Source organism: Notolabrus celidotus, chromosome 18 (genome assembly GCF_009762535.1).
Source record: "Notolabrus celidotus isolate fNotCel1 chromosome 18, fNotCel1.pri, whole genome shotgun sequence".
Lineage (NCBI taxonomy): Eukaryota > Metazoa > Chordata > Actinopteri > Labriformes > Labridae > Notolabrus > Notolabrus celidotus.
The window spans coordinates 30,738,133-30,765,301 of record NC_048289.1 but is presented as its reverse complement, the minus strand read 5'-3'; the positions used below and the strand labels follow the sequence as shown (position 1 = coordinate 30,765,301).

The 27,169-nt window shown below is 40.6% G+C and overlaps 2 protein-coding genes across 2 annotated transcripts in view; one reads left to right on the top strand and one right to left on the bottom strand.

The window, feature by feature from the left end:
• Positions 1–11,574: 11,574 nt before the first annotated feature.
• Positions 11,575–27,169, bottom strand: part of LOC117829823 (protein HID1-like) — a 23,230-nt gene continuing 7,635 nt past the window's right edge. Inside the window, exons 5-19 of the mRNA XM_034707531.1 lie at positions 24,942–25,048; positions 24,715–24,831; positions 21,529–21,760; positions 20,336–20,392; positions 20,116–20,256; positions 19,817–19,907; positions 19,571–19,722; positions 15,567–15,645; positions 15,325–15,489; positions 15,014–15,235; positions 14,787–14,923; positions 14,623–14,700; positions 14,445–14,536; positions 12,118–12,276; positions 11,575–12,041 (exon numbers count right to left, since the gene is read on the bottom strand). Of these exons, the coding sequence (XP_034563422.1) occupies positions 11,978–12,041; positions 12,118–12,276; positions 14,445–14,536; positions 14,623–14,700; positions 14,787–14,923; positions 15,014–15,235; positions 15,325–15,489; positions 15,567–15,645; positions 19,571–19,722; positions 19,817–19,907; positions 20,116–20,256; positions 20,336–20,392; positions 21,529–21,760; positions 24,715–24,831; positions 24,942–25,048 (1,893 nt within the window). The 3' untranslated portion in view covers positions 11,575–11,977. The remainder of the gene's footprint in view (positions 12,042–12,117; positions 12,277–14,444; positions 14,537–14,622; positions 14,701–14,786; positions 14,924–15,013; positions 15,236–15,324; positions 15,490–15,566; positions 15,646–19,570; positions 19,723–19,816; positions 19,908–20,115; positions 20,257–20,335; positions 20,393–21,528; positions 21,761–24,714; positions 24,832–24,941; positions 25,049–27,169) is intronic.
• Positions 25,194–27,169, top strand: part of LOC117829824 (urokinase-type plasminogen activator-like) — a 24,686-nt gene continuing 22,710 nt past the window's right edge. The window contains exons 1-2 of the mRNA XM_034707533.1: positions 25,194–25,204; positions 26,115–26,119. The gene's annotated coding sequence lies outside the window, so the exon portion shown is untranslated. The remainder of the gene's footprint in view (positions 25,205–26,114; positions 26,120–27,169) is intronic.

Below are 27,169 nucleotides of genomic sequence, written 5' to 3'. Positions count from 1 at the left end.
AGGATAAAAGAAAGAAAGAAAGAAAGAAAGAAAGAAAGAAAGAAAGAAAGAAAGAAAGAAAGAAGAAAGAAAGTAGGAAAGAAGGAATGAAAGAATAAAAGAAAGAAAGAAAGAAAGAAAGAAAGAAAGAAAGAAGGAAGGAGGGAAGGAAGAAGGAATGAAGGAATGAAAGGAAGAAGGAATAAAAGAAAGAAAGAAAGAAGAAAGAAAGAAAGAAAGAAAGAAGGAAAGAAAGAAAGAAAGAAAGAAAGAAAGAAAGAAAGAGAGAAAGAAAGAAAGAAGGAAGGAGGGAAGGAAGAAGGAATGAAGGAATGAAAGGAAGAAGGAATGAAGGAATGAAAGGAAGAAGGAATAAAAGAAAGAAAGAAGGAAAGAAAGAAGAAAGAAAGAAAGAAAGAAGGAAGGAAGAAAGAAATAAGGAAAGAAGGAAAGAAAGGGAAAAAGGAATAAAAGAAAGAAAGAAGGAAAGAAAGAAGAGAGAAAGAAAGAAAGGAAAAAGGAATCCACAGCTGCAGAGATCCAGAGGAACCTACAAGACAAGGGAGCTCAGGGACTCCAGAAAGGTCTATGGTTAGTAACTTTAATGGGCGTGGGAGAGTTCAAGTGAGCAGGGTTCCCACGCGTCCTGGAAAACCTGGAAAACCTAGAAAACCTGGAAAACCTGGAGAACAGTTGACCAGTTTTCCAGTCCTGGAAAATGGGAGAAAAAGTAAAATGTCCTGGAAAATTATTGACATGACTGCGTGAGATCTGACAAAGTTCAAAACACATCTCCATTCAACATTTGGGGCCATTTATTGTCATTTACTTCTATTTAGGTAAATTTATGCTCTGATCCTCAGATTATTATATATTTATTTATTTCAGTAAGGCAGCTTCCAGAGTCCTTTGCTGGCTCTTTTGTTTTTTTCTTAGCCCATTTTATATTTTTTGAGTAAAGAGAAAGATGAGAGTTGTCCATCATTGTTACTTGGTTGCACTAATAAAGTGAAGTGCTGTACATCTGTGGTTGCATTGTTCTATAATTAATTTGCCATCATTTTTAAGCATGTAAGAGATGATTTCATGGATAGCCATAGACTGCACGTCTTTCAATGTAGACTTCCACTGAGAAGAACATATTAGATTATTTAGGAACTAAATTTAGACTGTCATACCAGCTTGATCATCACTGGAAATGTCCTTGAAATGTCCTGGAAAATGATCACTGGAAAAGAGTGGGAACCCTGAGTGAGAGACAGGCAGAGAGGGGGTCTGATCTCATCTTTGCAGCATTTAGCAAGTTACAGTGGCAAGGACAAACTTCCTTTAACAGGCAGAAACCTCCAGCAGGACCAGACTCATGTTAGACACACATCTGCTGAGACCGTGTTGGAGAGAGGGATAGAGGGAGATGAAGAGAGAGAGAGAGATGATAGTGGGGAGACGGATAGTAGTAGTTGTAGCAGCTGGAGTCTGGCACGTCCACAGCAGCAGAGATCCAGAGGAACCTACGAGACAAGGGAGCTCAGGGACTCCAGAAAGGTCTATGGTTAGTAACTTTAATGGGACAGGAAGAGTTAAAGTGAAATGAGTGTTGTGTTATCTCTCGCTCTCTTCCTCTCTGTTTGCAACTCACATGATGTAGCTCGTTGTTGGTGTGTGTAAGCTGTCATCACAGGTGCATAATGAATGTATCACCTCATCTGCACAACTCGGTGAAGGGACTACATATCCCATGTGGCCTTGGAAAACCTCGGGATTCCCCAGGATGAGCTGGAGGACTTTGGAATGTCTGGGTCGAGTTGCTCCGACTGCTGCCTCCGCGACCTGATCTTGGATAAGCGGAAGGACTTCTGGGTTTAAGTCCATATTACGTTTTTGAAAAGGCAGGGTACCCCCTGGACAGGTCGCCAACCTATCACAGGGCAAACATGGAGAGACAGACAACCATTCACACACACACTCAACCTATCAATCAATCTTTATTTGTATAGCGCCAAATCACAAAAAACCTTATCTCAAGACACTTTTACAAACAGAGCAGGTCTAGACCACTCTATGTCAAATTATGAACACAGACCCAACACCAAGACAGGGTAAGACTCAGTCTGATCTCACCTTAATCCAGCATGAGCATTGCACCTCACAGTATTTAGCTAGTTACAGTGGCAAGGACAAACTTCCTTTAACAGGCAGAAACCTCCAGCAGGACCAGACTCATGTTAGACACACATCTGCTGAGACCGTGTTGGAGAGAGGGATAGAGGGAGATGAAGAGAGAGAGAGAGAGATGAATAAGGCTTTAAGGGGTTAAAGTCTGTAGAATAATATATAGATATAAAACAATAGAAATAATGGATTTAATTTGAGGTCAAAGATACAAATTCAACATCCAGAGATTCAAAACAAAGACCTGATCCGAGTACAGGCTGTGAACCAAAGCTTGTGTCCTAACTTATGTTTTATAAAGACATTAAAATGATGAAACTACTTTCCTCCCAGAGTCCAAACCACCGACTGTATTTGTGTCACAACAAAGAAAACACACAGAGCCAGATGTGCATGCTGAGCTGTGCTGTGGTCAGGGTGGGGGTCACATCAGGGTGTTGCTGAGTCCGTGAGTCAGGATTGGCAGTGTGGCAAAAATGTGTGGTGGCACGGCAGAACATTTGCATACTGCAGCGTTGGGAGAGCTGCCACCTTCCTGCACGACAACTACAACAAGTAGTTCATCAGGTTCCTCATTGGCAGGAATAAAAACAAGTTATCTGATTTCAAACGTTAACCCAAATTTAAACAAGTTCCCCTCCAACACAACGAGCTCCCAGTGAGGGTGTGGTGGCTCTCAAACGTCCTCCTGCAGACAGTTTTTTGTAAAAGAAACGCAATAATTGAACCAATAATAATAATAAATGAGAATAATTTAAAATAAAAATAAAATAAAATATTGATAAATAGAAATAGATAAATCTCAAATGCAGTAGAATTACTAAAAATGATTATATTTTGTACTGAAGGAAAAATGATGACCGAGCTGTGTGAGGGATGATGTGCGGTGAGCAGGTGGTTATGGGAATTAGAATCCTGACAAGGTGAGCAGGACTTTGACTTCGTGTAAAGTGGGCCTTACCTCAGAGGGTTTTCCACGAGCAAGGACCACGCCACACAAGGATGTGAGTTTAAACATTTAATGAATGATTTGTGTGTAGTGTGGCCCAGCACAGGGGTTCCCAAAGTGTGGGTCGGGACCATAGACTGTATAAAATATGGACGTAGTATCCGTGACGTCACCCATCTGTTTCTGAACGCTGTTTTGAAGCCAATCTGCAGCGGCAGCCATATTGCTTCTGTCGAGCCAGTGTGACGTAAAGAGGCGGGCTTTGAGCCTCCTAGCTAACAGCTGCAGTGTTCCCACAGGCAGCTGTGCCTCTCATTGGAAGACTGGTAATCTCAATATCTTTGAAATTGCCACGTTAGAAAAAAATTCACCCCCCTCACAGTGAGAGGACATCGAGAAATGAGCTATTCAGACTACACTCGTCTTTTGTCCCAGGCTGTAAACATGTTTATTTCTGCTGTAAAGATCGGCTTTTTCCCATTCATGTGTATGTGACTTCCGGTACTTCCGGAGCCAGCCTCAAGCGGATCCTCGATGAACTGCAGTTCTTAGCACTTCCTCATTGACTCATATTTTTAGACCGGATGTTGCCGCTTGGTCGGGACCCTCTGGGGGGTTGCGAGATGTCATCCAGTTTTTGTTTTTCTTAATTATCTAAAAATATGACTTTATTCACATTATAGTAAAAAATACCCACAACAATAGTAGCTAAACTTGAAACAAAACCAAAGTGTAATGAGTTTTCAGCCTTTCTTTTTGCCTTATGACTCCTAAGTTTAGAGTTAGTGAACAGTTCATTTTAAAAGCATCAGCAGCAGCAGGTCAATTCATAACGGCACAGGAAACACAGACACATGCTCATATAGGTAGGGTCATTTTCTGCAGACCAGCTAAATGAAGCCACATTAAATCACTTTGAGGTACAGTGGGGGTCGCGGGCTGAAAAGTTTGGGAGTCCCTGGCCCAGCAGATGGAGACTCAGGATATGGGTTCTATCTCAGTGTTATCCTGCAAGAGCTGATCCTGACCCAGGCTGTACCTGGAATTAGACAAGGGCTTGAAGAAGCAAGCACAAGTTGAGTAGAAGAGGATAAAGTAAAAGGTTCATTAAAGTAGAGGAAGGTGAGGGAGGGAGGGTTGAAGAATCACAGACAGACAGTTGGAGTTGGCTGGCTACGTTGCAGTAGGCGTGTCAGGTTGACGTAAAGAGGCGGGCTTTGAGTCTCCTAGCTAACAGCTGCAGTGTTCCCACAGTCAGCTGTGCCTCTCATTGGAAGACTGGTTATCTCAATATCTTCAAAATTGCCACGTTAGAAAAAAATTCACCCCCCTCACAGTGAGAGGACATCGAGAAATGAGCTATTCAGACTACACTCATCTTTTGTAGCAGGCTGTAAACATGTTTATTTCTGCTGTAAAGATCGGCTTTTTCCCATTCATGTGTATGTGACTTCAGGTACTTCCGGAGCCAGCCTCAAGCGGATCCTTGATGAGCTGCAGTTCTTAGCACTTCCTCATTGACTCATATTTTTAGACACACTGTAATAAAACAACACGGCCCTGAACACGACCTCCAACATCCAGAGTCAACACTCTGATCACAGATTCTTCATGAAGCTGGGATTCACTTTGATTATCAGTCTTTAAAAAGAAACGAATGTTCATAATGAAGCTGCAGAGAAGCATCTCATTTGATCTATGATACTAAAGTCAGTATAAGATGCAGCACTAAGTAATAACTGGTAACAGTAACTGGCTGCTGCCCTCTAGTGGTGACAACAGGTCAGTGCACCAGAGAGAGTAACCTGAACACAGCTCTGAGTCGTCTCTGTGGAGGAGGAGGTTTGTAGTTATGCACACTGAAAATAAAAGCAACATTTCTCCACATTCAGAGTGAATTTTTAAAAGTCACTTTTTTATCACATTTGGAGGAATATATGTGATCTTTATATTTAATATTGTTGTGAAAATATATTAGGTTAAAATCACTGTTAAATCCAAATCTAAATGTTAAATGTTAAATCTAAATGTTAAATATAAATCTAAATATACATGTTAAATCTAAATCTAAATATTAGATATAAATCTCAATGTTCAATCTAAATCTACATGTTCAACATTAAATCTAAATATTAAATATAAATCTAAATATAAATGTTAAATCTAAATCTAAATATTAGATATAAATCTCAATGTTAAATCTAAATCTACATGTTCAACATTAAATATAAATATTAAATATAAATATAAATATAAATGTTAAATCTAAATATAAATGCTCAACATTAAGTATGGCAAGCCGTTCAGGAAATTAATATATATGGAATGAAGTCTGAATATATTGAATGAAACTTGATATATATGGAATGAAACTTGATATATATGGAATGAAGTCTGAATATATTGAATGAAACTCGATATATATGGAATGAAGTCTGAATATATTGAATGAAACTTGATATATATGGAATGAAGTCTGAATATATTGAATGAAACTCGATATATATGGAATGAAACTCGATATATATGGAATGAAGTCTGAATATATGGAATGAAACTTGATATATATGGAATGAAACTCGATATATATGGAATGAAGTCTGAATATATTGAATGAAACTTGATATATATGGAATGAAACTCGATATATATGGAATGAAACTCGGAATATATGGAATGAAAAATCACGTCATGTATGGCCTGCGCCATCTTGTCTTTCTGGGGTGTGATCATAGGGGTGTGATTCTGTTTTCCGGTTAGACGTAGCTTTTAGTAATGCAACCATGAGGGAGGCACGAGATGTTTTCACTGCAATTTTAATTAATGAAGGGGTTATCAACCCCTTGGGTAATGCATGTGCTGTTAAGTCAATCCGTATAGGAAAAAGGAACCCACCCCTCCTCTCTATTAAGTTGGTTTCATCCAAAAGTGATGATCGGACCGTCTGCACAGAGAGACGAGAGGAACACGAAGCAGTGGGCTGCAGAAGCATTTAGGAGGGTAGTAAACAAGTGAAAATACGAAAATATTAAATATCACAGGTTATACACACTTCTACAAAGGCTAAAGATATTGCCCCTTCTTTATTCAGGTGGTTCAGTCCTCTAGTTCGCTGACTAACTTTTGTTATGACTTGTGATAATGTAGCATCCTGTTCAATGTTAACAGGTGGAGCTCATACCTGTGTGCATCATCTGACAGTGAGTGAGTGTAATGAAAAAGTACGACCAAATTACCACAGGTTACAGAGGTAGAGGAAAATGTGTCCCCTCAGAAACACTAAAAAGAAGTGCAAAAGGTTATTTTCAGAGAGACATTAATAAAAGATGAGTCTCTTTGATGACAATAAAACAATACGATTAGAAGTGGTGTTCAGAGTACTTATTCAAGCTTTCATTCAATATATTCAGACTTCATTCCATATATATCAAGTTTCATTCCATATATTCAGACTTCATTCCATATATATCAAGTTTCCTTCCATATATTCAGACTTTCATTCCATATATATCGAGTTTCATTCAATATATTCAGACTTTCATTCCATATGTATCAAGTTTCATTCCATATATTCAGACTTTCATTCCATATATATCAAGTTTCATTCCATATATTCAGACTTTCATTCCATATATATCGAGTTTCATTCCATATATTCAGACTTTCATTCCATATATTCAGAGTTTCATTCCATATATATCGAGTTTCATTCCATATATTCAGACTTTCATTCCATATATTCAGAGTTTCATTCCATATATATCGAGTTTCATTCCATATATTCAGACTTTCATTCCATATATATCGAGTTTCATTCCATATATTCAGACTTCATTCCATATATTCAGACTTCATTCCATATATATCGAGTTTCATTCAATATATTCAGACTTCATTCCATACATTCAGACTTTCATTCCATATATTCAGAGTTTCATTCCATATATATCGAGTTTCATTCCATATATTCAGACTTTCATTCCATATATATCGAGTTTCATTCCATATATTCAGACTTTCATTCCATATATATCGAGTTTCATTCCATATATTCAGACTTCATTCCATATATTCAGACTTCATTCCATATATATCGAGTTTCATTCAATATATTCAGACTTCATTCAATATATTCAGACTTCATTCCATATATTCAGACTTCATTCCATATATATCGAGTTTCATTCCATATATTCAGACTTCATTCCATATATTCAGACTTCATTCCATATATTCAGACTTTCATTCAATATATTATTTCCTGAACGGCTTGCCATAATTAAGTATAAATGTTAAATATAAATATAAATGTTCAACATTAAATCTAAAAATTAAATATAAATGTTAAATATAAATATAAATGCTCAACATTAAATATAAATGTTAAATCTAAATCTACATGTTCAACATTAAATCTAAATATTAAATATAAATATAAATGTTAAATATAAATATAAATATAAATGCTCAACATTAAATATAAATGTTAAATATAAATATACATGTTAAATATAAATCGAAGTATTAAATCTAAATCTACATGTTCAACATTAAATATAAATATTAAATATAAATATAAATGTTAAATGTAAATATAAATGCTCAACATTAAATATAAATGTCAAATATAAATATAAATGTTAAATATAAATCTAAATATTAAATATAAATCTAAATTTTCAACATTTAATCCAAATGGTAAATATAAATATCAATAATAAATATGAATATAAATGTTCAATGTTAAATCTAAACGGTAAATATAAATATAAATGTTAAATATACATATAAATGTTAAATCTAAATTTAGATATTAAATATAATTATAAATGTTAAATATAAATACAAATGTTAAATATAAATCTAAATATACATGTGAAATATAAATCTAAATATTAGATATAAATCTCAATGTTAAATATAAATCTACATGTTCAACATTAAATATAAATATTAAATATAAATCTACATGTTCAACATTAAATCTTAATATTAAATATAAATATAAATATAAATGTTAAATATAAATATAAATGCTCAACATTAAATATAAATGTTAAATATAAATATAAATGTTAAATATAAATCGAAGTATTAAATCTAAATCTACATGTTCAACATTAAATATAAATATTAAATATAAATATAAATGTTAAATGTAAATATAAATGCTCAACATTAAATATAAATGTCAAATATAAATATAAATGTTAAATATAAATCTAAATATTAAATATAAATCTAAATTTTCAACATTTAATCCAAATGGTAAATATAAATATCAATAATAAATATGAATATAAATGTTCAATGTTAAATCTAAACGGTAAATATAAATATAAATGTTAAATATACATATAAATGTTAAATCTAAATTTAGATATTAAATATAATTATAAATGTTAAATATAAATACAAATGTTAAATATAAATCTAAATATACATGTGAAATATAAATCTAAATATTAGATATAAATCTCAATGTTAAATATAAATCTACATGTTCAACATTAAATATAAATATTAAATATAAATCTACATGTTCAACATTAAATCTTAATATTAAATATAAATATAAATATAAATGTTAAATATAAATATAAATGCTCAACATTAAATATAAATGTTAAATATAAATATACATGTTAAATATTAATCTAAGTATTAAATATAAATCTACATGTTCAACATTAAATATAAATATTAAATATAAATATAAATATAAATGTTAAATGTAAATATAAATGCTCAACATTAAATATAAATGTTAAATATAAATGCTCAACATTAAATATAAATGTTAAATATAAATCTAAGTATTAAATCTAAATCTACATGTTCAACATTAAATATAAATATCAAATATAAATATAAATGTTAAATGTAAATATAAATGCTCAACATTAAATATAAATGTTAAATATAATTATAAATGTTAAATATAAATACAAATGTTAAATATAAATATAAATCTTAGGTATGAATCGAAATGTTAAATATAAATCGAAATGTTAAATATAAATATAAATGTTAAATATAAATATAAATGTTAAATATAAATATAAAATGTTCTGTCTCTGAGTGTTGTGAAATCTCTTACTGGGACCAGAACTGCCTTTAAAACATTCACAGCAGGCAGTCCGGCTCGTAACCCGTAGGACTCAGTACTGACAGACTACGGTTAGGATATCTGAAGCGATGTTATTTTCGGTGTTATACAACTTTAGAAACAGCGCTCCACACCAGAGGGATATATTTAAATGTTTGTAACTGCAGAAACAAACATTTAAGAGATAAACTGAACCCAGTTTAATGAAAAACAACAACAGTGAAAGTCGTAAGCTGCTAGATACATGTAGACATGAGCTGAGTGAAGTTCTGGAGAGGACCTAGCTCTGTGGAGTGATTTAAATAGTGTAACATTTTCTGTGTGAGGATCACGAATGTGTCCAATTTATCCCGGGCAGCAAGGTGCATCCTTCATATATCCCATGATTCTTTGCAGCCAGACTCACAAACGGCCGAATAATACACTTGAAATTATCTTTGAAATGTTGTTGATGGTGTTTAAGTTATATCCATCCATCCATCCATCTTCTTCCGCTTATCCGGGTCTGGGTCGCGGGGGCAGCAGTCTCAGCAGGGAAGCCCAGACACTCCTCTCCCCGGCCACTTCCACCAGCTCTTCTGGGAGGATACCGAGGCGCTCCCAGGCCAGCTGAGAGACATAGTCTTGCCAGCGTGTCCTGGGCCTTCCCCGTGGCTTCCTCCCAGTCGGACATGCCCGAAACACCTCCCCAGGGAGACGCCCGGGAGGCATCCTAACCAGATGCCCGAACCAGCTCATCTGGCTCCTCTGGATCCGGAGGAGCAGCGGCTCTACTTTGAGCCTCTCCCGGATGTCTGAGCTCCTGACCCTCTCTCTAAGGCTGAGCCCAGACACCCTGCGGAGAAAGCTCATTTCGGCCGCTTGTATTCGCGATCTCGTTCTTTCGGTCACTACCCACAGCTCGTGACCACAGGTGAGGGTCGGAACGTAGATTGACCGGTAAATTGAGAGCTTTGGTTTCTGGCTCAGCTCTCTCTTCACCACGACAGACCGGTACAGCGCCCGCATCACTGCAGACGCCGCCCCGATCCGTCTGTCAATCTCCCGCTCCCTTTTCCCCTCACTCGTGAACAAGACCCCGAGATACTTGAACTCCTCCGCCTGGGGCAAAGACTCCCCTCCGACCCGGAGAGGGCAGGCCACCCTTTTCCGACTGAGCACCATGGCCTCGGACTTGGAGGTGCTGATCCCCATCCCCGCTGCTTCACACTCAGCTGCAAACCGTCCCAGCGCGAGCTGGAGGTCACCGCTCGATGGAGCCAGTAGGACGACATCATCTGCAAAGAGCAGAGACGGAATCCCAAGGCCACCGAACCGGAAACCCTCCGCCACTTGGCTGCGCCTAGAAATTCTGTCCATAAAAGTTATGAACAGAACCGGTGACAAAGGGCAGCCCTGGCGGAGTCCAACCCCCACCGGGAACGAATTCGACTTACTGCCGGCAATGCGAACCAGACTCTGGCTCCGACAATACAGAGACTGAATGGCCCGTAGCAACAGGCCATCCACCCCATATTCCCGGAGCACCCTCCAAAGGATACCTCGGGGGACACGGTCGTAAGCCTTCTCCAGGTCCACAAAGCACATGTGGACTGGTTGGGCAAACTCCCATGCCCCCTCCAGCACCCTCCCGAGGGTGTAGAGCTGGTCCAGTGTTCCACGGCCAGGACGAAAACCGCATTGTTCCTCCTGTATCCGAGGTTCAACCAACAGCCGGACTCTCCTCTCCAGCACCCTAGAGTAGACTTTCCCAGGGAGGCTGAGGAGTGTGATCCCCCTATAGTTGGAACACACCCTCTGATCCCCCTTCTTGAAAAGGGGGACCACCACACCCGTCTGCCACTCCAGAGGCACCGTCCCCGATGTCCATGCAACGTTGCAGAGGCATGTCAACCAGGACAGCCCTACGGATCTCGGATCTCATCCGTTATATGATGCTAGATAAACTCCTACTGTCTCCAGTATTAATCTACAATGTTTATAATAATTAAAATAAACAAACCATTGAATGAGAAGGTGTGTCCAAACCTTTGACTGGTAGTGTTTATGGAAACACATTTTTTTAGAGGCGGTTAGGCCAGTAAAAAAACATCTAAGAAAAAATCTGACCCAGTCTGAGATTTAAATTCATAATTCAGATAAAAAAGTAAAAATTTGCACCCGTCTTAAATAATGGAGATATAGCCCAGGTTCAGCTCAGCGGTTAAATCATGCGCCCCATGTACAGAGGCTGAAGTTCAGCCTCAGTTTAAATCTTCACCCAGTTTCCTACTATATCTTATTTCTAATTCTCTGAGTAAAGTTCTTAAAAGCACCCAAACTAATCTGAATCTAAATAAGAAGAGGAAAGAAACGTCCTCCCAGCTGTATTTGATCTCACCAGTTTTAATTCATGACATTTCAGACATGGTTCACTTCACGGAAAATACATGATGAGAGTTTTTCTGTCCCTGAACAGACCGACTTTAGTCCTTTTTCAGCTCCATGTTTACAGAATCCTCCAGTCTGAAGATCGGTCCTTAGAACCCGAGCAGAAATCATCCAGCTTCCTCCACACACGTCCCTTTGACACTTGTGATTTTTGGCCAACTGGACGACCATCTGTGTCTCCTCTCTGTGATCTGAAGTGTTTCAAATGTAGACGCTGAATCTCTACATTCAGCCCGAAGAGTGAGGAGGAAGATTTCAGCTGCTGTCTTGACACCAGAGAAGACTTAAGATGCTCCTCTGATCTCAGTCTGAGGAAGGCAAACAGGCAGACGGTGTTTTTAAATCCTCTGGATCTCGAACAGCCTGATGTCCGTGTCGTACCAGATCGGAGGATCCACGTTGCTACAGTCAGAGGAGAAAACGTGTTAAAGCTCAAGCTCTCTCAACACATGACTTGCCCCGTGTTCAGGTGTTTTACCGTAGGTAGATGACTCCCCACATGTATGTGCGGAACCACATGGCGGTGCCTGCGTTGGCCTGGTACTTCCTGATGAGGATGGGATGGGGGACGGGCAGGAGGCCGACCAGCGTGCCGTGCTGGAGGAACTTGAGGATTTCGGACTCGTCTGTCAAACCCCTGAGGACAAAAAATAAAAACTTTACGTGATTAAAGCTGCACTGATCAGTGTTTGGAATTAAATTAAACTTTAGATCAGACTAAGATTACGACGAAGGCTCAATCCCATGTTTCGTTCTTGAGGCGCCTCTTTGCCCTTAGGAACAGAGTTAAAATTAGGAGTGGTGAAATCTTCACCTATGAAATGGGACGACCTTTCCAGACCCTGATTTGTCATAAGAAGTCGTCACATGCATTTACGTAAACAGACACAACGTTAGCTTGCTGGCTAGTTATACTTAGACATCAGTTTACGCCTTATCCCTCCATCTGGACAAGAATCCGGGAACCCACGTGTACGCACAAATCATAGATGGCGGATTGAGCCATAAAAGAAGCAGATATGACTTCCAGTGATGTAAAGTAGGAAGTGCCTTAAACCTGCATTCTGTCTAATGGCCAAAAGGGGGAGACAACGCCATCAAACTACATTTCAGTGGATAAAAGGCTGATTTATACTTCTGCGTTGAATCAGTGGCGTACCCTACGCCGGGGGTCCACGTAGCTCCCGTACCTACGCCGAGGCCTATGCACGTAGCTGACGTGCACCTCCTCCAAAATGTAACTCCCCGTAGAGCCGACGCGGTCCGCAAGCCCTGTGATTGGTCCGCTCGGCGGCTTTGTCTTTCCCACATTTACAGCACTTCCGGGATCCCGGACATCGGCCGTGTATTTCATCTCCTCCTCTCTATTCTTCATGTAATCTGTATGATAAACAGCAACATGTTCTCACGCTCTGAATCTCTGTGGAAAAGTAAACAGAGATCGTAGCGGGACCGGAAGCAGGCGGCCGGCTATCAGAGAGACCGCACTGCCCTCAGGCGTTTCGGCGGAGAATTGCTGCGCGACACGGACTCACCGACGCACAAGTATGTGGAGCTCATGTCCGCGTCAGCCCCTGCTGCGTCGAGGAGACGCAGAAGTATAAATCAGCCTTAAGTCCAAGGGGTTCAGCTCGCCTGGCTGGAGCTGAAGCTTTCAGCAGTGTGTCTGCCCCCTGGTGGCTGGCTGCAGTATAGGTCCAAAAATCCGCCTCCCCCATTCATTTGAATGGGGGAGCAGTCAAACTTTCAAAAATAGATACACGTGGTATGAATGTTTCTCACTCCCGTATGCTGTGGTGATATGTAGTTAGTATTTGAGTGTTTTGTGTCCAAGGACTCTTTTTCCTGAAAAGTTTCTTCTTCGTTAGTTATTAGAGGTTAAAAAACAGGGTTTTACTTCCTGTTTCCTTTGATTCACAGCCGCCGTGGAGTGAAACTTCAAAGAACACACAGCGTCTTGTGACGCTACGCTGTAGGGCGGAGCTTATTACAAAGGCTTCACAGGCTCTGGTTGCACAATGGCGGCGCCCAGGAGAGGGAATTTTTGGCTTCAGAACCATACAATGGGAAGAGGCGGAGCAACGCTGTCCATTTTTATTTACAGTCTATGATTTAGTCCCTCTGTAAACCTTTTTTGAAGAGTTAATGGCCTCAGTCTCTAATCTTAAGTTTTCTTCCAGACAGAATAATTTTCATTTTGCAAATAATTATCTAATTTAGAGTCTAATGGACAATAAAACAGGGTGAGCTTTAAGTTGCCACGAATATTGTCAATTCTTGCTGAAAAGTTAAGGTGATTTTTCAACAACTGTCATTGACTCAGTTCATAAGAAACTTTAAAATTCATGATACATTATTTTTAAAGCTCCTGTAAGGAACGTTTTGAATCGACTTTGGCGCCCCCTGTGGACAAAGTGATGTACTTCTCTCTAAGCTATTTTTGTTCTGATTAAAAAAAATATATATATCTTGTAATCTTTTAAAAATTCAGTGTGTCCCTTTCTGAGAATTTTAGCTGTAGAAATGTAAAATAAAAGGCTGTTTTTTGAGTTAACTTTAAATCACCTTTTTTGACACCTACCCTGCAGCAGCAGTTTTAAATGCTAAACATAAATAATCTCTCATCGCTGGTGGCTTTGTTTGCTTTTGTAGATCATAAAAGAGGCATCTGTATTAATTCCAGTCTGTTTTATAACCTGGTAAAAACTCCTTACTGGAGCTTTAACTTCTAAAAAAGGCGTCACATTTCACTAACAAAGATAACAAGGATTTAGTCCCTTTGCATCTGAGTTTAAAAGTTCTTACTTGTCGATGCAGATCTTCTCCACCTGAGGAACCAGAACCTGTAACAGCCTCATGATGGTTTGAAGAGGGAGCTTCGCCTTCCATGACGACACCTGAGCGCACCAAGGGAGTATCAGGAGAGCTGATATATAAAAACATAGGAGGATAACAAGAGAGCTGAGGGGAAACCTTCTCTTACCCAGTCTGGATTGGGGCTCCAGGCTGCTGACGACGACACACTGGAGAGCCGGCTCCTCGCTGCTTCTGTGTGGTACACCTGATATCAGAATGAAAGCGTGGGAGTCACTGGAAGTAAAGAAAGATGAGATGAAAACAGAGTGATGTGGATCCTTGTTTTGGTACCTCGAGGTCTCCCCCTGAGTTGGACTCTGTGTCGCTCGCTCTGCTGAAAGCCGTCGTCTGTGGAGACTCTGAATGAGGGACAGCCACCATCGTGCCGTCCTCACTCACCTGGGACTTCTCTGTTATCTTATCGATACCTTCATGAAACAAGGGAATGTTTCTTTAACTGAAAACAAACAAATCAAAAACAATCCTCCTGCCTCTTTCAGTCTTACTGGACTTCGTACCTGGAGTGGCCTCTAAGCTGGCTTTGAGAGCACCGGGCTCAGCAGGTACAGCAGGTCTGGAGCCCTCCATGGGCTCTATCTCTGTGGAGTTCGTTCTAGATATCCCCGTCTTCTTCTTCCTCTGCAGAGCTCTCTGGATGGACGCCGTGTCGGACGGCAGGTTGGCCAGCTGGTGGAAGACGTTCCTCTTTCGGATGATGGCGTACACCAGGTTGAAGTTACCTGAGAGGAGGTGCACAGGTTGGTGGAGGTGCACAGGTTGGTGGAGGCTTGTGTGTTTATAAGACCTGAGCTCACATCTTCTTTCTCACCATCAAACTGATACTGGATGATGTTGTTGAAGACCTCGAGCAGGAAGAAGACCAGGTGGTGGTTCTGAGGGGTGGAGAAGAGGAACCAGGGTGTGGTGAAAGCCTCCAGCAGGTGGAGCAGCTTGTTGGAAGCCACCATGGACAGACTCTTCAGATACGGTGAGACTGCAGAGGGAGTGAAAGTGAAGATGTAGTTCTCATGTTTAGCCACCAGGGGGCAGTGTTTCACGTGTGATACTCACTGTTCACTATGATGGTGAGCAGGCAGTCGAACAGAGGCTGCAGGCGCTGGTGTCCACTGGTGATGATTTTGTGGAAGATCTGAAAATGACAAGAGAGAGAATTTAAACTGAGAGCTCTGCTGTCATGATTCTCTTTCATGAGAAACTACAACAGAAAGAAGGTAGTGACTAAACACACTGATATTCAGCTCAGGGAAGATGACACAACATGTTTATCTTTCAAAATATGACATCCTAAATATACTAAGCATCAAATTTAATCAGAAATACTCTGTTTATTTCAAATGTCTTATTATGACAGCGGATACTTGTGCTCATATGACAAGGAGAAGTGCTCAGGAGGCAAATCCATCCCATATTCCCAATATTTAAGCTCTACTTGTAAGTTACAGAAGTACAAAGCGGCCCCTAATGTTTTCCACAACATAAACATGGAGATACATCAACAAGACAGGCCGATGAGATCTCAGGAAGGCTGAACAGTCAGGTTAGACTGTACGCTCTACCCCCCCCCCCCCCACACACAGACTCTGCCAACTTCATGTGGGAAGGGAGAGAAGGGAAAGACAGCAAGGGATGAGAAAGAGGACATGGAAGGAAGATTCAAGGTGAGAGGCCTATTTTTGCTGGAGTGCGCCCTAATTGGCATCTGAGTTAGACCGTACGCTCTACCTCCCCCTACTCCCTTACTTCCATGAAGGAAGAGAGGAGAGAAATAAAGAGGGATGAGAAAGAGAAGCTTTTTAGACAGGGCAGAGTCAGGGTGAGGGTCCTATTTGAGCTGGAGTTCACCCCTTCTGGGTTAGACTGTACGCTCTACCTCCCCTACGTTCATGAAGGAAGAGAGGAGAGAAAGGGAGAGAAGGGTGGTAGAAACAAGACAAAGAAGGCAAGGTTAGGCTGGATGCTCTACCTCCCCTACTTTCATGAGAGAAGAGAAGAGGAAACAACAGAGAAATGGGTGTTAGGATGAGGAAAAGGAAGCAAGAGCCAGGATGAGAAGTCTGTTCAGGCTAGGGCTCAACTCAACCAGGTTAGGCTGTACGCTCTACCTCCCCCTACTCTCCCATTGTCATGTGTGAAGGGAGAGAAGGGAGCTGTGACAAAGAGGACCTAGTAGGAAGAGTGAGTGAGAGACCTTTTGTAGCTGGATGCCCCCCAACTGGCATCTGAGTTAGACTGTATGCTCTACCTCCCCCTACTCCCTTACTTCCATGAAGGAAGAGAGGAGAGAAATAAAGAGGGGTGAGAAAGAGGAGCTCTTTAGACAGGGCAGAGTCAGGGTGAGGGTCCTATTTGAGCTGGAGTTCACCCCTTCTGGGTTAGACTGTACACTCTACCTCCCCTACTTTCATGAAGGAAGAGAAGAGGAAAAGAGAATGAAGGGTAGCAGAAAGAAGAAAAAGATGGCAGAGTAAGGCTGGATGCTCTACCTCCCCTACTTTCATGAGAGAAGAGAAGAGGAAACGGCAGAGAAATGGGTGTTAGAATGAAGAAAAGGAAGCAAGAGCCAGGATGAGAAGTCTGTTCAGGCTAGGGCTCAACTCAACCAGGTTAGGCTGTACGCTCTACCTCCCCCTACTCTCCCATTGTCATGTGTGAAGGGAGAGAAGGGAGCTGTGACAAAAAGGATGTAGTAGGAAGAGAGGGTGAGAGACCTTTTTTAGCTGGATGCCCCCCAACTGGCATCTGAGTTAGACTGTATGCTCTACCTCTCCCTACTCCCTTACTTCCATGAAGGAAGAGAGGAGAGAAATAGAGAGGGGTGAGAAAGAGGAGCTCTTTAGACAGGGCAGAGTCAGGGTGAGGGTCCTATTTGAGCTGGAGTTCCCCCCTTCTGGGTTAGACTGTACGCTCTACCTCCCCTACTTTCATGAAGGAAGAGAAGAGGAAAAGAGAATGAAGGGTAGTAGAAAGAAGAAAAAGAAGGCAGAGTTAGGCTGGATGCTCTACCTCCCCTACTTTCATGAGAGAAGAGAAGAGGAAACGGCAGAGAAATGGGTGTTAGAATGAAGAAAAGGAAGCAAGAGCCAGGATGAGAAGTCTGTTCAGGCTAGAGCTCAACTCAACCAGGTTAGGCTGTACGCTCTACCTCCCCCTACTCTCCCAACTTCATGTGGGAAGGGAGTGAAGGGAGAGAAGGGAGCTGTGACAAAGAGGATGTAGTAGGAAGAGTGAGTGAGAGACCTTTTTTAGCTGGATGCCCCCCAACTGGCTGGACTGTACGCTCTACCTCCCCCTACTCCCTTACTTCCATGAAGGAAGAGAGGAGAGAAATAGAGAGGGGTGAGAAAGAGGAGCTCTTTAGACAGGGCAGAGTCAGGGTGAGGGTCCTATTTGAGCTGGAGTTCCCCCCTTCTGGGTTAGACTGTACGCTCTACCTCCCCTACTTTCATGAAGGAAGAGAGGAGAGAAAGAGAGAGAAGGGTGGTAGAAACAAGACAAAGAAGGCAAGGTTAGGCTGGATGCTCTACCTCCCCTACTTTCATGAGAGAAGAGAAGAGGAAACAACAGAGAAATGGGTGTTAGATGAGGAAAAGGAAGCAAGAGCCAGGATGAGAAGTCTGTTCAGGCTAGGGCTCAACTCAACCAGGTTAGGCTGTACGCTCTACCTCCCCCTACTCTCCCATTGTCATGTGTGAAGGGAGAGAAGGGAGCTGTGACAAAGAGGACGTAGTAGGAAGAGTGAGTGAGAGACCTTTTTTAGCTGGAGTGCCCCCCAACTGGCATCTGAGTTAGACTGTATGCTCTACCTCCCCCTACTCCCTTACTTCCATGAAGGAAGAGAGGAGAGAAATAAAGAGGGGTGAGAAAGAGGAGCTCTTTAGACAGGGCAGAGTCAGGGTGAGGGTCCTATTTGAGCTGGAGTTCACCCTTTCTGGGTTAGACTGTACACTCTACCTCCCCTACTTTCATGAAGGAAGAGAGGAGAGAAAGAGAGAGAAGGGTGGTAGAAACAAGACAAAGAAGGCAAGGTTAGGCTGGATGCTCTACCTCCCCTACTTTCATGAGAGAAGAGATGAGGAAACAACAGAGAAATGGGTGTTAGGATGAGGAAATGGAAGCAAGAGCCAGGATGAGAAGTCTGTTCAGGCTAGGGCTCAACTCAACCAGGTTAGGCTGTACACTCAACCTCCCCCTACTCTCCCATTGTCATGTGTGAAGGGAGAGAAGGGAGCTGTGACAAAGAGGATGTAGTAGGAAGAGAGGGTGAGAGACCTTTTTTAGCTGGATGCCCCCCAACTGGCTGGACTGTACTCTCTACCTCCCCCTACTCCCTTACTTCCATGAAGGAAGAGAGGAGAGAAATAGAGAGGGGTGAGAAAGAGGAGCTCTTTAGACAGGGCAGAGTCAGGGTGAGGGTCCTATTTGAGCTGGAGTTCCCCCCTTCTGGGTTAGACTGTACGCTCTACCTCCCCTACTTTCATGAAGGAAGAGAGGAGAGAAAGAGAGACAGAGAATTCAGAGCCAGGGGGAGAAGCAAGTTTGGTCTGGAGCTCACTCCAACCAGGTTAGGCTGGATGCTCTACCTCCCCCTATTCCCCCATTTTCATACAGGAAGAGAGAAAGAGGAAAGGGGAGACGCTCAGTCCTGTCAGGTCAGACTGGATGCTCTACCTTATTTAGAACATAATCCCAGTTTAATGTTTGACACACTTTATCCATAGAACTTTAATCTGGATCAGGATCATCTCAAGCAATAAAGTTGATACAGGGAAAAGTTTTATTCATGATTTGATATCCTCTTTTTATGAAGGCCAAACCTAGAAAGATCATTTTCCCTTTGTTGTCTTTTATATCATATTCAATGTTAATATTCTGACGTTTTTTCAAATATGGGATATTTCTGTGCTTAAGTTTTAGTTTATCCTGCTCATAATCATTTGTAATATTTAGGTTAAAGATGACATGCTGAAGCTACATTAAATGTTTTAAAATCTCTTGCAAATTTGTGAACTCTTGGTTCAAGCCTCTGTCTTTAATTTCATCTTATAGCCTCTCACCACGATGAGCAGGTCTGCGTGAGTTCCTGTGAAGACAGGAATATCCATCGGGACTCTCAGAGTGTACGGTTTGTTCAGACGAACGCCGAAGTTTCTCTCTCCGCTCAGCAGCAGCAGGATGAACACGCCGATGTGCATGAGGCCGACACGAGCTGCAGGGAGGGAAAACAAGTAAACACTCAACTCGATATGCATGATGTTTAATTCAATCTCCTTCACAAACATTCGGCAGGGAGCGTGACTCACTCTGATCCGCTCTGGCTTCATTCAGGTTGAAGAGGATGGGAACCAGCATGTCCAACACATCGCTGCTCTTCAGCACAAAGAAGAGGAATTTCTAAAACACACAAACGAATCAGAGTCAAGGCTCCAACTCTTCCTCTCTTCTCTTTAAGATAATGACTCTGTAAGGGTTATGTAACAGCTCTGTGGTGTTCTTACATCTTTCACTTTGACCTATGTGCTGTGTAATATTCAATATTTCTGTTTCCTACTCCTTTGGGACAGCTAAATCTGTGCAGCACTCAATGAACCTCGCTCCTCACTTTGTTGAAGTCGCAGAACTTCCAGAAGAGGATCAGCAGCTCCTGGTGAAACTGGATCTTCTTGGTGGAGCGAGGCAGGTAGGTCTGGAGCAGTGGGTTGTTGAGCAGCCTCCCCAAACCTTTCAGGATGAAGCTCAGGTCCTAAAACACGGAGAGAAAAGCCCTCTAACATCCTGTACAATCATGTAGTTTGATGTTAAATGTGAAAGTTTGGGAGTACCTCTTCTCTGTGGATCCTGGAGAGATAATTCACGAAGAGGTTATCGGGTCCAACCGGCTGAAAAACAAACAAAAGATGATTTGAAATTCTCCCTCTTATCAGGCTGCCCCAATAAGTCTCTAAAGATTCTTCAGCTAGTTCAAAACGCTGCAGCTCGAGTATTGACTAGAACTAGGAAGAGGGAGCACATCGCTCCAGTGTTAGCTTCTCTACACTGACTCCCAATAAAATGTAGAATAGAATTTAAAATCCTTCTTTTAACCTACAAAGCCCTTAAAAATCAGGCACCCTCGTATCTTAAAGAGCTCATAGTGCCCTATTACCCCTCTAGAACTCTACGCTCCCAACATGCAGGCTTGCTAGTTGTACCTAAAATCTCTAAAAGTAGTATGGGAGGTAGAACCTTCAGTTATCAGGCCCCTCTCCTTTGGAATCATCTACCAGTCAGGGTCCGGGAGGCAGACACCCTCTCTACTTTTAAGAGTAGGCTTCAAACTTTCCTTTTTGATAAAGCTTATAGTTAGAGCTGGATCAGGCTTGGACCAGCTTTTGTCATGCTGCTATAGGCCTAGACTGCCGGGGGAACTGGCACACTGACACACTGGGATCCTAGCTCACCCCCTTCCCCCCAACCCCTTCATCACTTACTGTAACTCTTCCTGTCCCATTAAAGTTACTAACCATAGACCTTTCTGGAGTCCCTGAGCTCCCTTGTCTCGTAGATTCCTCTGAGCTGCCGTAGACGTCCTCCTGCTGCGGACGATCTGGACTCCAGCTGATACGGACGTGCTGGACTCCAGCGGCAACAGCTTCTACGACTCGTCTCATCACTATCACTTCTCTCTCTTCCTCCCCTCTATCTGTCTTTCCAGACCCAACTCGGTCGAGGCATGATGGCTGTCTAACATGAGTCTGGTCCTGCTGGAGGTTTCTGCCTGTTAAAAGGAAGTTTGTCCTCTCCACTGTAACTAGCTAAATACTGCGATGTGCAATGCTCATGGTGGATTAAGGTGGGGTCAGACTGAGTCTTACCCTGTCTTGGTGTTGGGTCTCTGTTCATAATTTGACATAGAGTGGTCTAGACCTGCTCTGTTTGTAAAAGCGTCTTGAGATAACATTTGTTGTGATTTGGCGCTATACAAATAAAGATTGATTGATTGATCAAACTTTTAATCTCATTCCCTTCTTCTTACCTCCACTTCCTCCACACCTAAGGATGAAGAGTCGGTCTCCAGAGCCCTGATGGCGGCGCTGGCAGCAGACCCGGTGTCGTGCTCCAGGGTGACGATAAGGATCTGGACGGCCTGCTCCACCAGCTGCTCCCGGTGGTCTGAGAACAGCAGGTGGTTGTAAGGGACGCCGTAGCCCACGGGGTCGTAGGCACACACCACGTTGAGCAGGGAGGTGAGCAGAGGCAGAGCGTGTCTGTGTGAAAGACGGGTGGAGGTCAGTCTGAGTATCTGCGTGCTGTCAGAGTGTCGGTGTGTGAGAGGAGGACCAGAAGGGCTCTTCAGAGAGGCACAGTGTATGTTAATGCAGAGCAGAGCCTCACCAGAGAGCTTTAGGAATCAGAAGGGAACACAAATACAAGAGGAAGAGGACGCTTCATGGAGAATCACCTTTTAAAGGAAGATGTTCCTGAAGACAAAACTCAGGGTTTCATCTTTATTTACAGATATGGGGTCTGGATTTTAAGCATGGGAAGTCTTCTGGTTTCAATTCATACTCACATTTAGATTTAACATTTAGATTTAACATTTAGATTTAACATTTAGATTTATATTTAACATTTAGATTTAGATTTAACTTTTAGATTTAACATTTAAAATGTATATTTATATTTAAAAATTAGATTTATATTTAACTTTTAGATTAAAAATTTAACATTTATATTTATATTTAACATTTATATTGAGATTTAACATTTAGATTTATATTTAACTTTTAGATTTAACATTTAAAATGTATATTTATATTTAAAAATTAGATTTATATTTAACTTTTAGATTAAAAATTTAACATTTATATTTATATTTAACATTTAGATTTAACATTTAGATTTAGATTTAACATTTAGATTTAGATTTAACATTTAGATTCAGGTTTAACATTTAGATTTAGATTTAACATTTAGATTTAGATTTACCTTTTAGATTCAACATTTAAAATGTATATTTATATTTAAAAATTAGATTTATATTTAACTTTTAAATTAAAATTTTTACATATATATTTATATTTAGCATTTATATTTAACATTTAGATTAAACATTTAACATTTATATTTATATCTAACAGTTAGATTTAACATTTAGATTTAGATTTAACATTTGGATTCAACATTTAGATTAAACATTTAAAATTTAAATTTTAAATTCAACATTTATATTTAACATTTATATTTAACATTTAAAATGTATATCTATATTTAAGATTTATATTTAACATTTAGATTTATATTTAACATTTAGATTAACATGTCACATTTAGATTTAACATTTAGATTTAACATTCCACATTTAGATTTATATTTAAAAAGTACATGTAACATTTAACATTGATATTTCACATTTATATTCAACATTTAATATTTAGATTAAACATTTAATATTTACATTTATATTTAACATTTATATTTAACAGTGATTTTAACTTAATATATTTTTCAAAACAAAATTAAATGTGAAGAAGATCTCAAATATTCCTCCAAATGTGATTTTAAAAAAAGTGACTTTTTTAAAATTCACTACATTTTTATGGTGTTTTGGAGCTAAATGTGGAGAACTGAAGCTTTTATTTTCAGTCTGCAGCACTCACCAAAACGGGCCCCATAGAAATCACCTCTCTTTGTCAGTCGTTGATTGGATGTGAGTTCTGAGATTGCTCAGGGCTAAACAACGTACTGCAGAGTGGGTTTTATTGGTGATAATTATATTTAGAGACACTCCTTTAAATTCCTGGGCCATCTTTCAGTTGTTGAAGGTTATGGAGAATCACATATAAAAGTACAGCCATGATGCACTGCTTGAGAGATGACCCGTCCCCTTTGTAGATATAAAGAACTCTTTCAAAGGTAAGAAAAACCTCAACAACTCTTACTGTCAGGTGATTAAACATGTACCTATGAACATAAGTGACAACTGACCCCCCAAGTGACTGTTCACACCAGTCTTTAAAGGGGACATATCACGCTTTTTTCATCAACATATATTGGTCTAAGAGGTCACCAAAACATGTCTTTAAAGTTTATGCTCAAAAAAACACTTTGAAATCAGATTTTGGCATGCCTGAAAAGTCCTTTTCTTCATTCCTCCTCAGAACACTCTGTTTTCCCTCTGACCACGCCCCCTCCGGAAGTGGATGTGCCTCGGCTCTCCAGCACGTTGATCTAATGTTTACATGTTGGCTGAATATACACGGCTGCTCAGAGATCACGTTACTTCAACCCTCTGAATCTGATCCTGACGGAGAAGCGCCTGCAGCAGGACCTTTCTGAAGGATTGGTCACAGATTTAGTGTTTCTTGTTGTTTTATTTGTCAGTATGTCGACGTGTGTCTTGGTACACAGCTACGAACATGTAGCTATGTGGCTATGCTAACTAGCGCTAGCACTTATCCATGATAAATAAAAATCATCCACTAGATCTTCAAATCTGCAGACGTGGGGAGTAAAACCGACCTCTGCCAGAAAGGCAGCAGGACCTTTCTGAAGGATTGGTCACAGATTTAGTGTTTCTTGTTGTTTTATTTGTCAGTATGTCGACGTGTGTCTTGGTACACAGCTACAGCTACAGCTACAGCTACAGCTACAGCTACAGCTACGAACATATAGCTATGTGGCTATGCTAATTAGCGCTAGCACTTATCCATGACAAATAAAAATCATCCACTAGATCTTCAAATCTGCAGACGTGGGGAGTAAAACCAACCTTTGTGTTTATTAAGACAGCCTACAACTAGCATGCCTCCCTCCTAAGCTCCTTGTTAGCACACATGTGTGCAGGTAATGAAAAACGGGGGAGGGATTCAGTATTATTTTATACAGTCTATGGGCTGAACAAGCTCCGAGCTCTGACTCCGTGACAGACCGGATATTGTTGTTACGTAACAAAAACACTGAAGTCTGAAACGGCTGGTTTCAGCACACATTTACAGAAAGGTGTAGAAATCAGAACAGGGGCAGAATGGATTTTTTTCATTCTCGGGGGGTTTGTAGACAGGGACACATATTTCAGGTAGAGAACCATTAAAAAGTCAATGTTGCATGATATGTCACCTTTAAAGTCTCGTATGTACCTCAAAAACAATGTAAAATGCTTTAAATAGGAGTCATAATGGATTATATTGGATTATAATGGAGTCTGTTTGTTTCTGTAAACCTGTTTTCAGTGGAGCAGAAGAAGGAGACCCAGGGATTGAGGTTTTTCCTGTCAGAGGACGGAGGCAGGTACATGGCCTCAGAGAAGCAGGTGAGCAGCAGCTTCAGGAGCTCCGTCCTGAATTCAAACAAACCAAAGGAAGTAAAAACAGTTTACTGACAGACACTGGATTATCTTAAACTATTTATGTGTTTTTAAAGTGACGTATGGTGCAGTCAGACGATCACCTGTTGAGGTCATGGGCGTAGTTCAGAGGAGGAGACTGAGCGAAGCCGACCCCGGCCTCCCAGATGTACTCACAGCTGTCGATGGAGCGGATATCCTCAGAGAAGTCCTGCAGCAACAACAACAAAGTAACATAACAGACTCTCACTTTCACTGTTTGTCACTTATATGATTCAAGTCATTTCTGTGTCCTCACTTTCAAACCAGGACGCCTGTCACACATACTCTTCAGATTCATACCGCTCTCCTACACCCACAGTTTAAGGTCTGAGCAGGGCAGCGTGACCCTGTTCACACCTACGACACCATGTGCTTCAACAAGCGACACCTCAGAGCTCTGATAGCAGCAGCTTCAGGAATAGACTGAAACAAGGTGCTGCCTGTTCCTCAGGAGCAAAGTGACAGCAAAGGGCAGCAGGCCATCCATTTCAAAGTTCATTGTTATCCCTTTGTGTGTTTACTTTTTAAGTTTGTGACGAGGGATGTGCACATTTAGTCTAGATTACTCATTCGTTAAACTAATCATTAATCATTTTATTACTTTAGGCCTGAAATGTGAGCCTTATATTGCACCAGTAGCCACTAACCGGCGCTGTAGCTCTGCCATAACGCTCTGCAGCTCACTACCTGGATGTAAACAAGCACAGGTGATGATGTCGTCTCGTAGCACGGCGTGGTTTGTCAGTATGTTGATAAAGTAAATGTAGATAAAGTTGTATGTAGGCTGTGTCTGGTTAAACTGACATATAACCACTCCACCAGAGACATGAGGAACCAGCACAGGCATGAGGACGCTAACCTGCAGGAGGTGCTAGCTCTGCTATCTTTAGGCACACTGTTGTCTGAGTGTTTTCTCACCTTTAGACTCTTAACTTGGCTAAATTCATTTTTTACTCTAGTGATTTTTAAATTAGTCCCTTTAAAACATTCCTAATTGAGACTTCCTGAAATGCCATTTTTTGCCATCAGTAACTAAACAGCTAGAATTGATTTAAGCAAGTTATTTGAAAATTTTCAAGTTATTTTATCTCATGAGACATCAGGTTTTCCTCTGGGCTCCTTTTGGTAATCCAGAACCTTTGCAAAAACTGCATTATGTTGCATATCACTCACTATAAAACAGCTTCTGAGACGACCGTATTTTATTATAAAGCATGCTGAAATACATTATTTAGATGCAGTTAAACCCTGTAAAAACTAATTCTTCACATCTCAATGAATTCCCTTCTTCCTCTAAAATTAAGGACTCATGCTAAGATTAAACACAACTTTCTAAAAACAAGAAAAATTAAAAACATCATGAAGATTTTATGTAATTTCTGCCTTTGAAACATCATGTAAACCCTTATCCTCTGAGAAAACATAATAGAAACATAAGGTTTCTTGCAAAAAGACACGACTGAGTGGAATATAATTTTGCAGGAAGTCTGGATTTTGGTAGGTTTGGTGAAAGCAGTCTAACACCATGCAAATTACTTGATTTAAATGATCATTTTTGTATGCTTTTGGCACTAAACTGAAGCTTTTAAACCACATCCTTGTTACTATGGATAATCTACAACCCTCTCTTTTTTAAAATGGGACAACTTTCTGATGCAAAACTGTTCCAAACTTGGTTCACAACACTGAAAACCAGACATGTTTCTGTGTAACTTCTGTGAACAAAGCCTTTATTAAAGACACAGTTCGACCTTCCTGTGGGACTTTTCCTGCATGCATCACAGGTCACAGAGTCAGGTGTGAACAAACAACCGCCGCTGGTCATTTTCCACCGTCTGCTGCATAATTTCACACACGCTCCACTGATCCCATCATTCCCTCTGAGGGGTCAGACTCTAGGGTGTGAAAGGGTCGTACACAGAGTTTTTAGCACTTGCAGGATGGAGGTTTTCTCTGCAGCACCACCGACGGTGTTTGCTCAACACGGTTCAGAAGTGTCCGCCCTGTTCTCCTCAGCCCAGTAGACAAACAGAGCCTCCCTCCCTCTTTGTCTCATGCTGTGTAACTCATTAACTCAAGCTACTGCCTGAGAAGATTACGTGAAGGAGATAACAGTTCAGCCACAGGGCCTAATAACACTGACATGCCTTTTTTTTATATATATGAGGAGCTCAGTGTTGGAACTGTTGTAGCTTCAGGGCTAAAGCTAAGTAAACACCTGATTAAAGAAGGCTTTTCTCTTTATGAATCAGTAACTCCAAACTTCCAGGAATGTTTGGATTAAAGTATT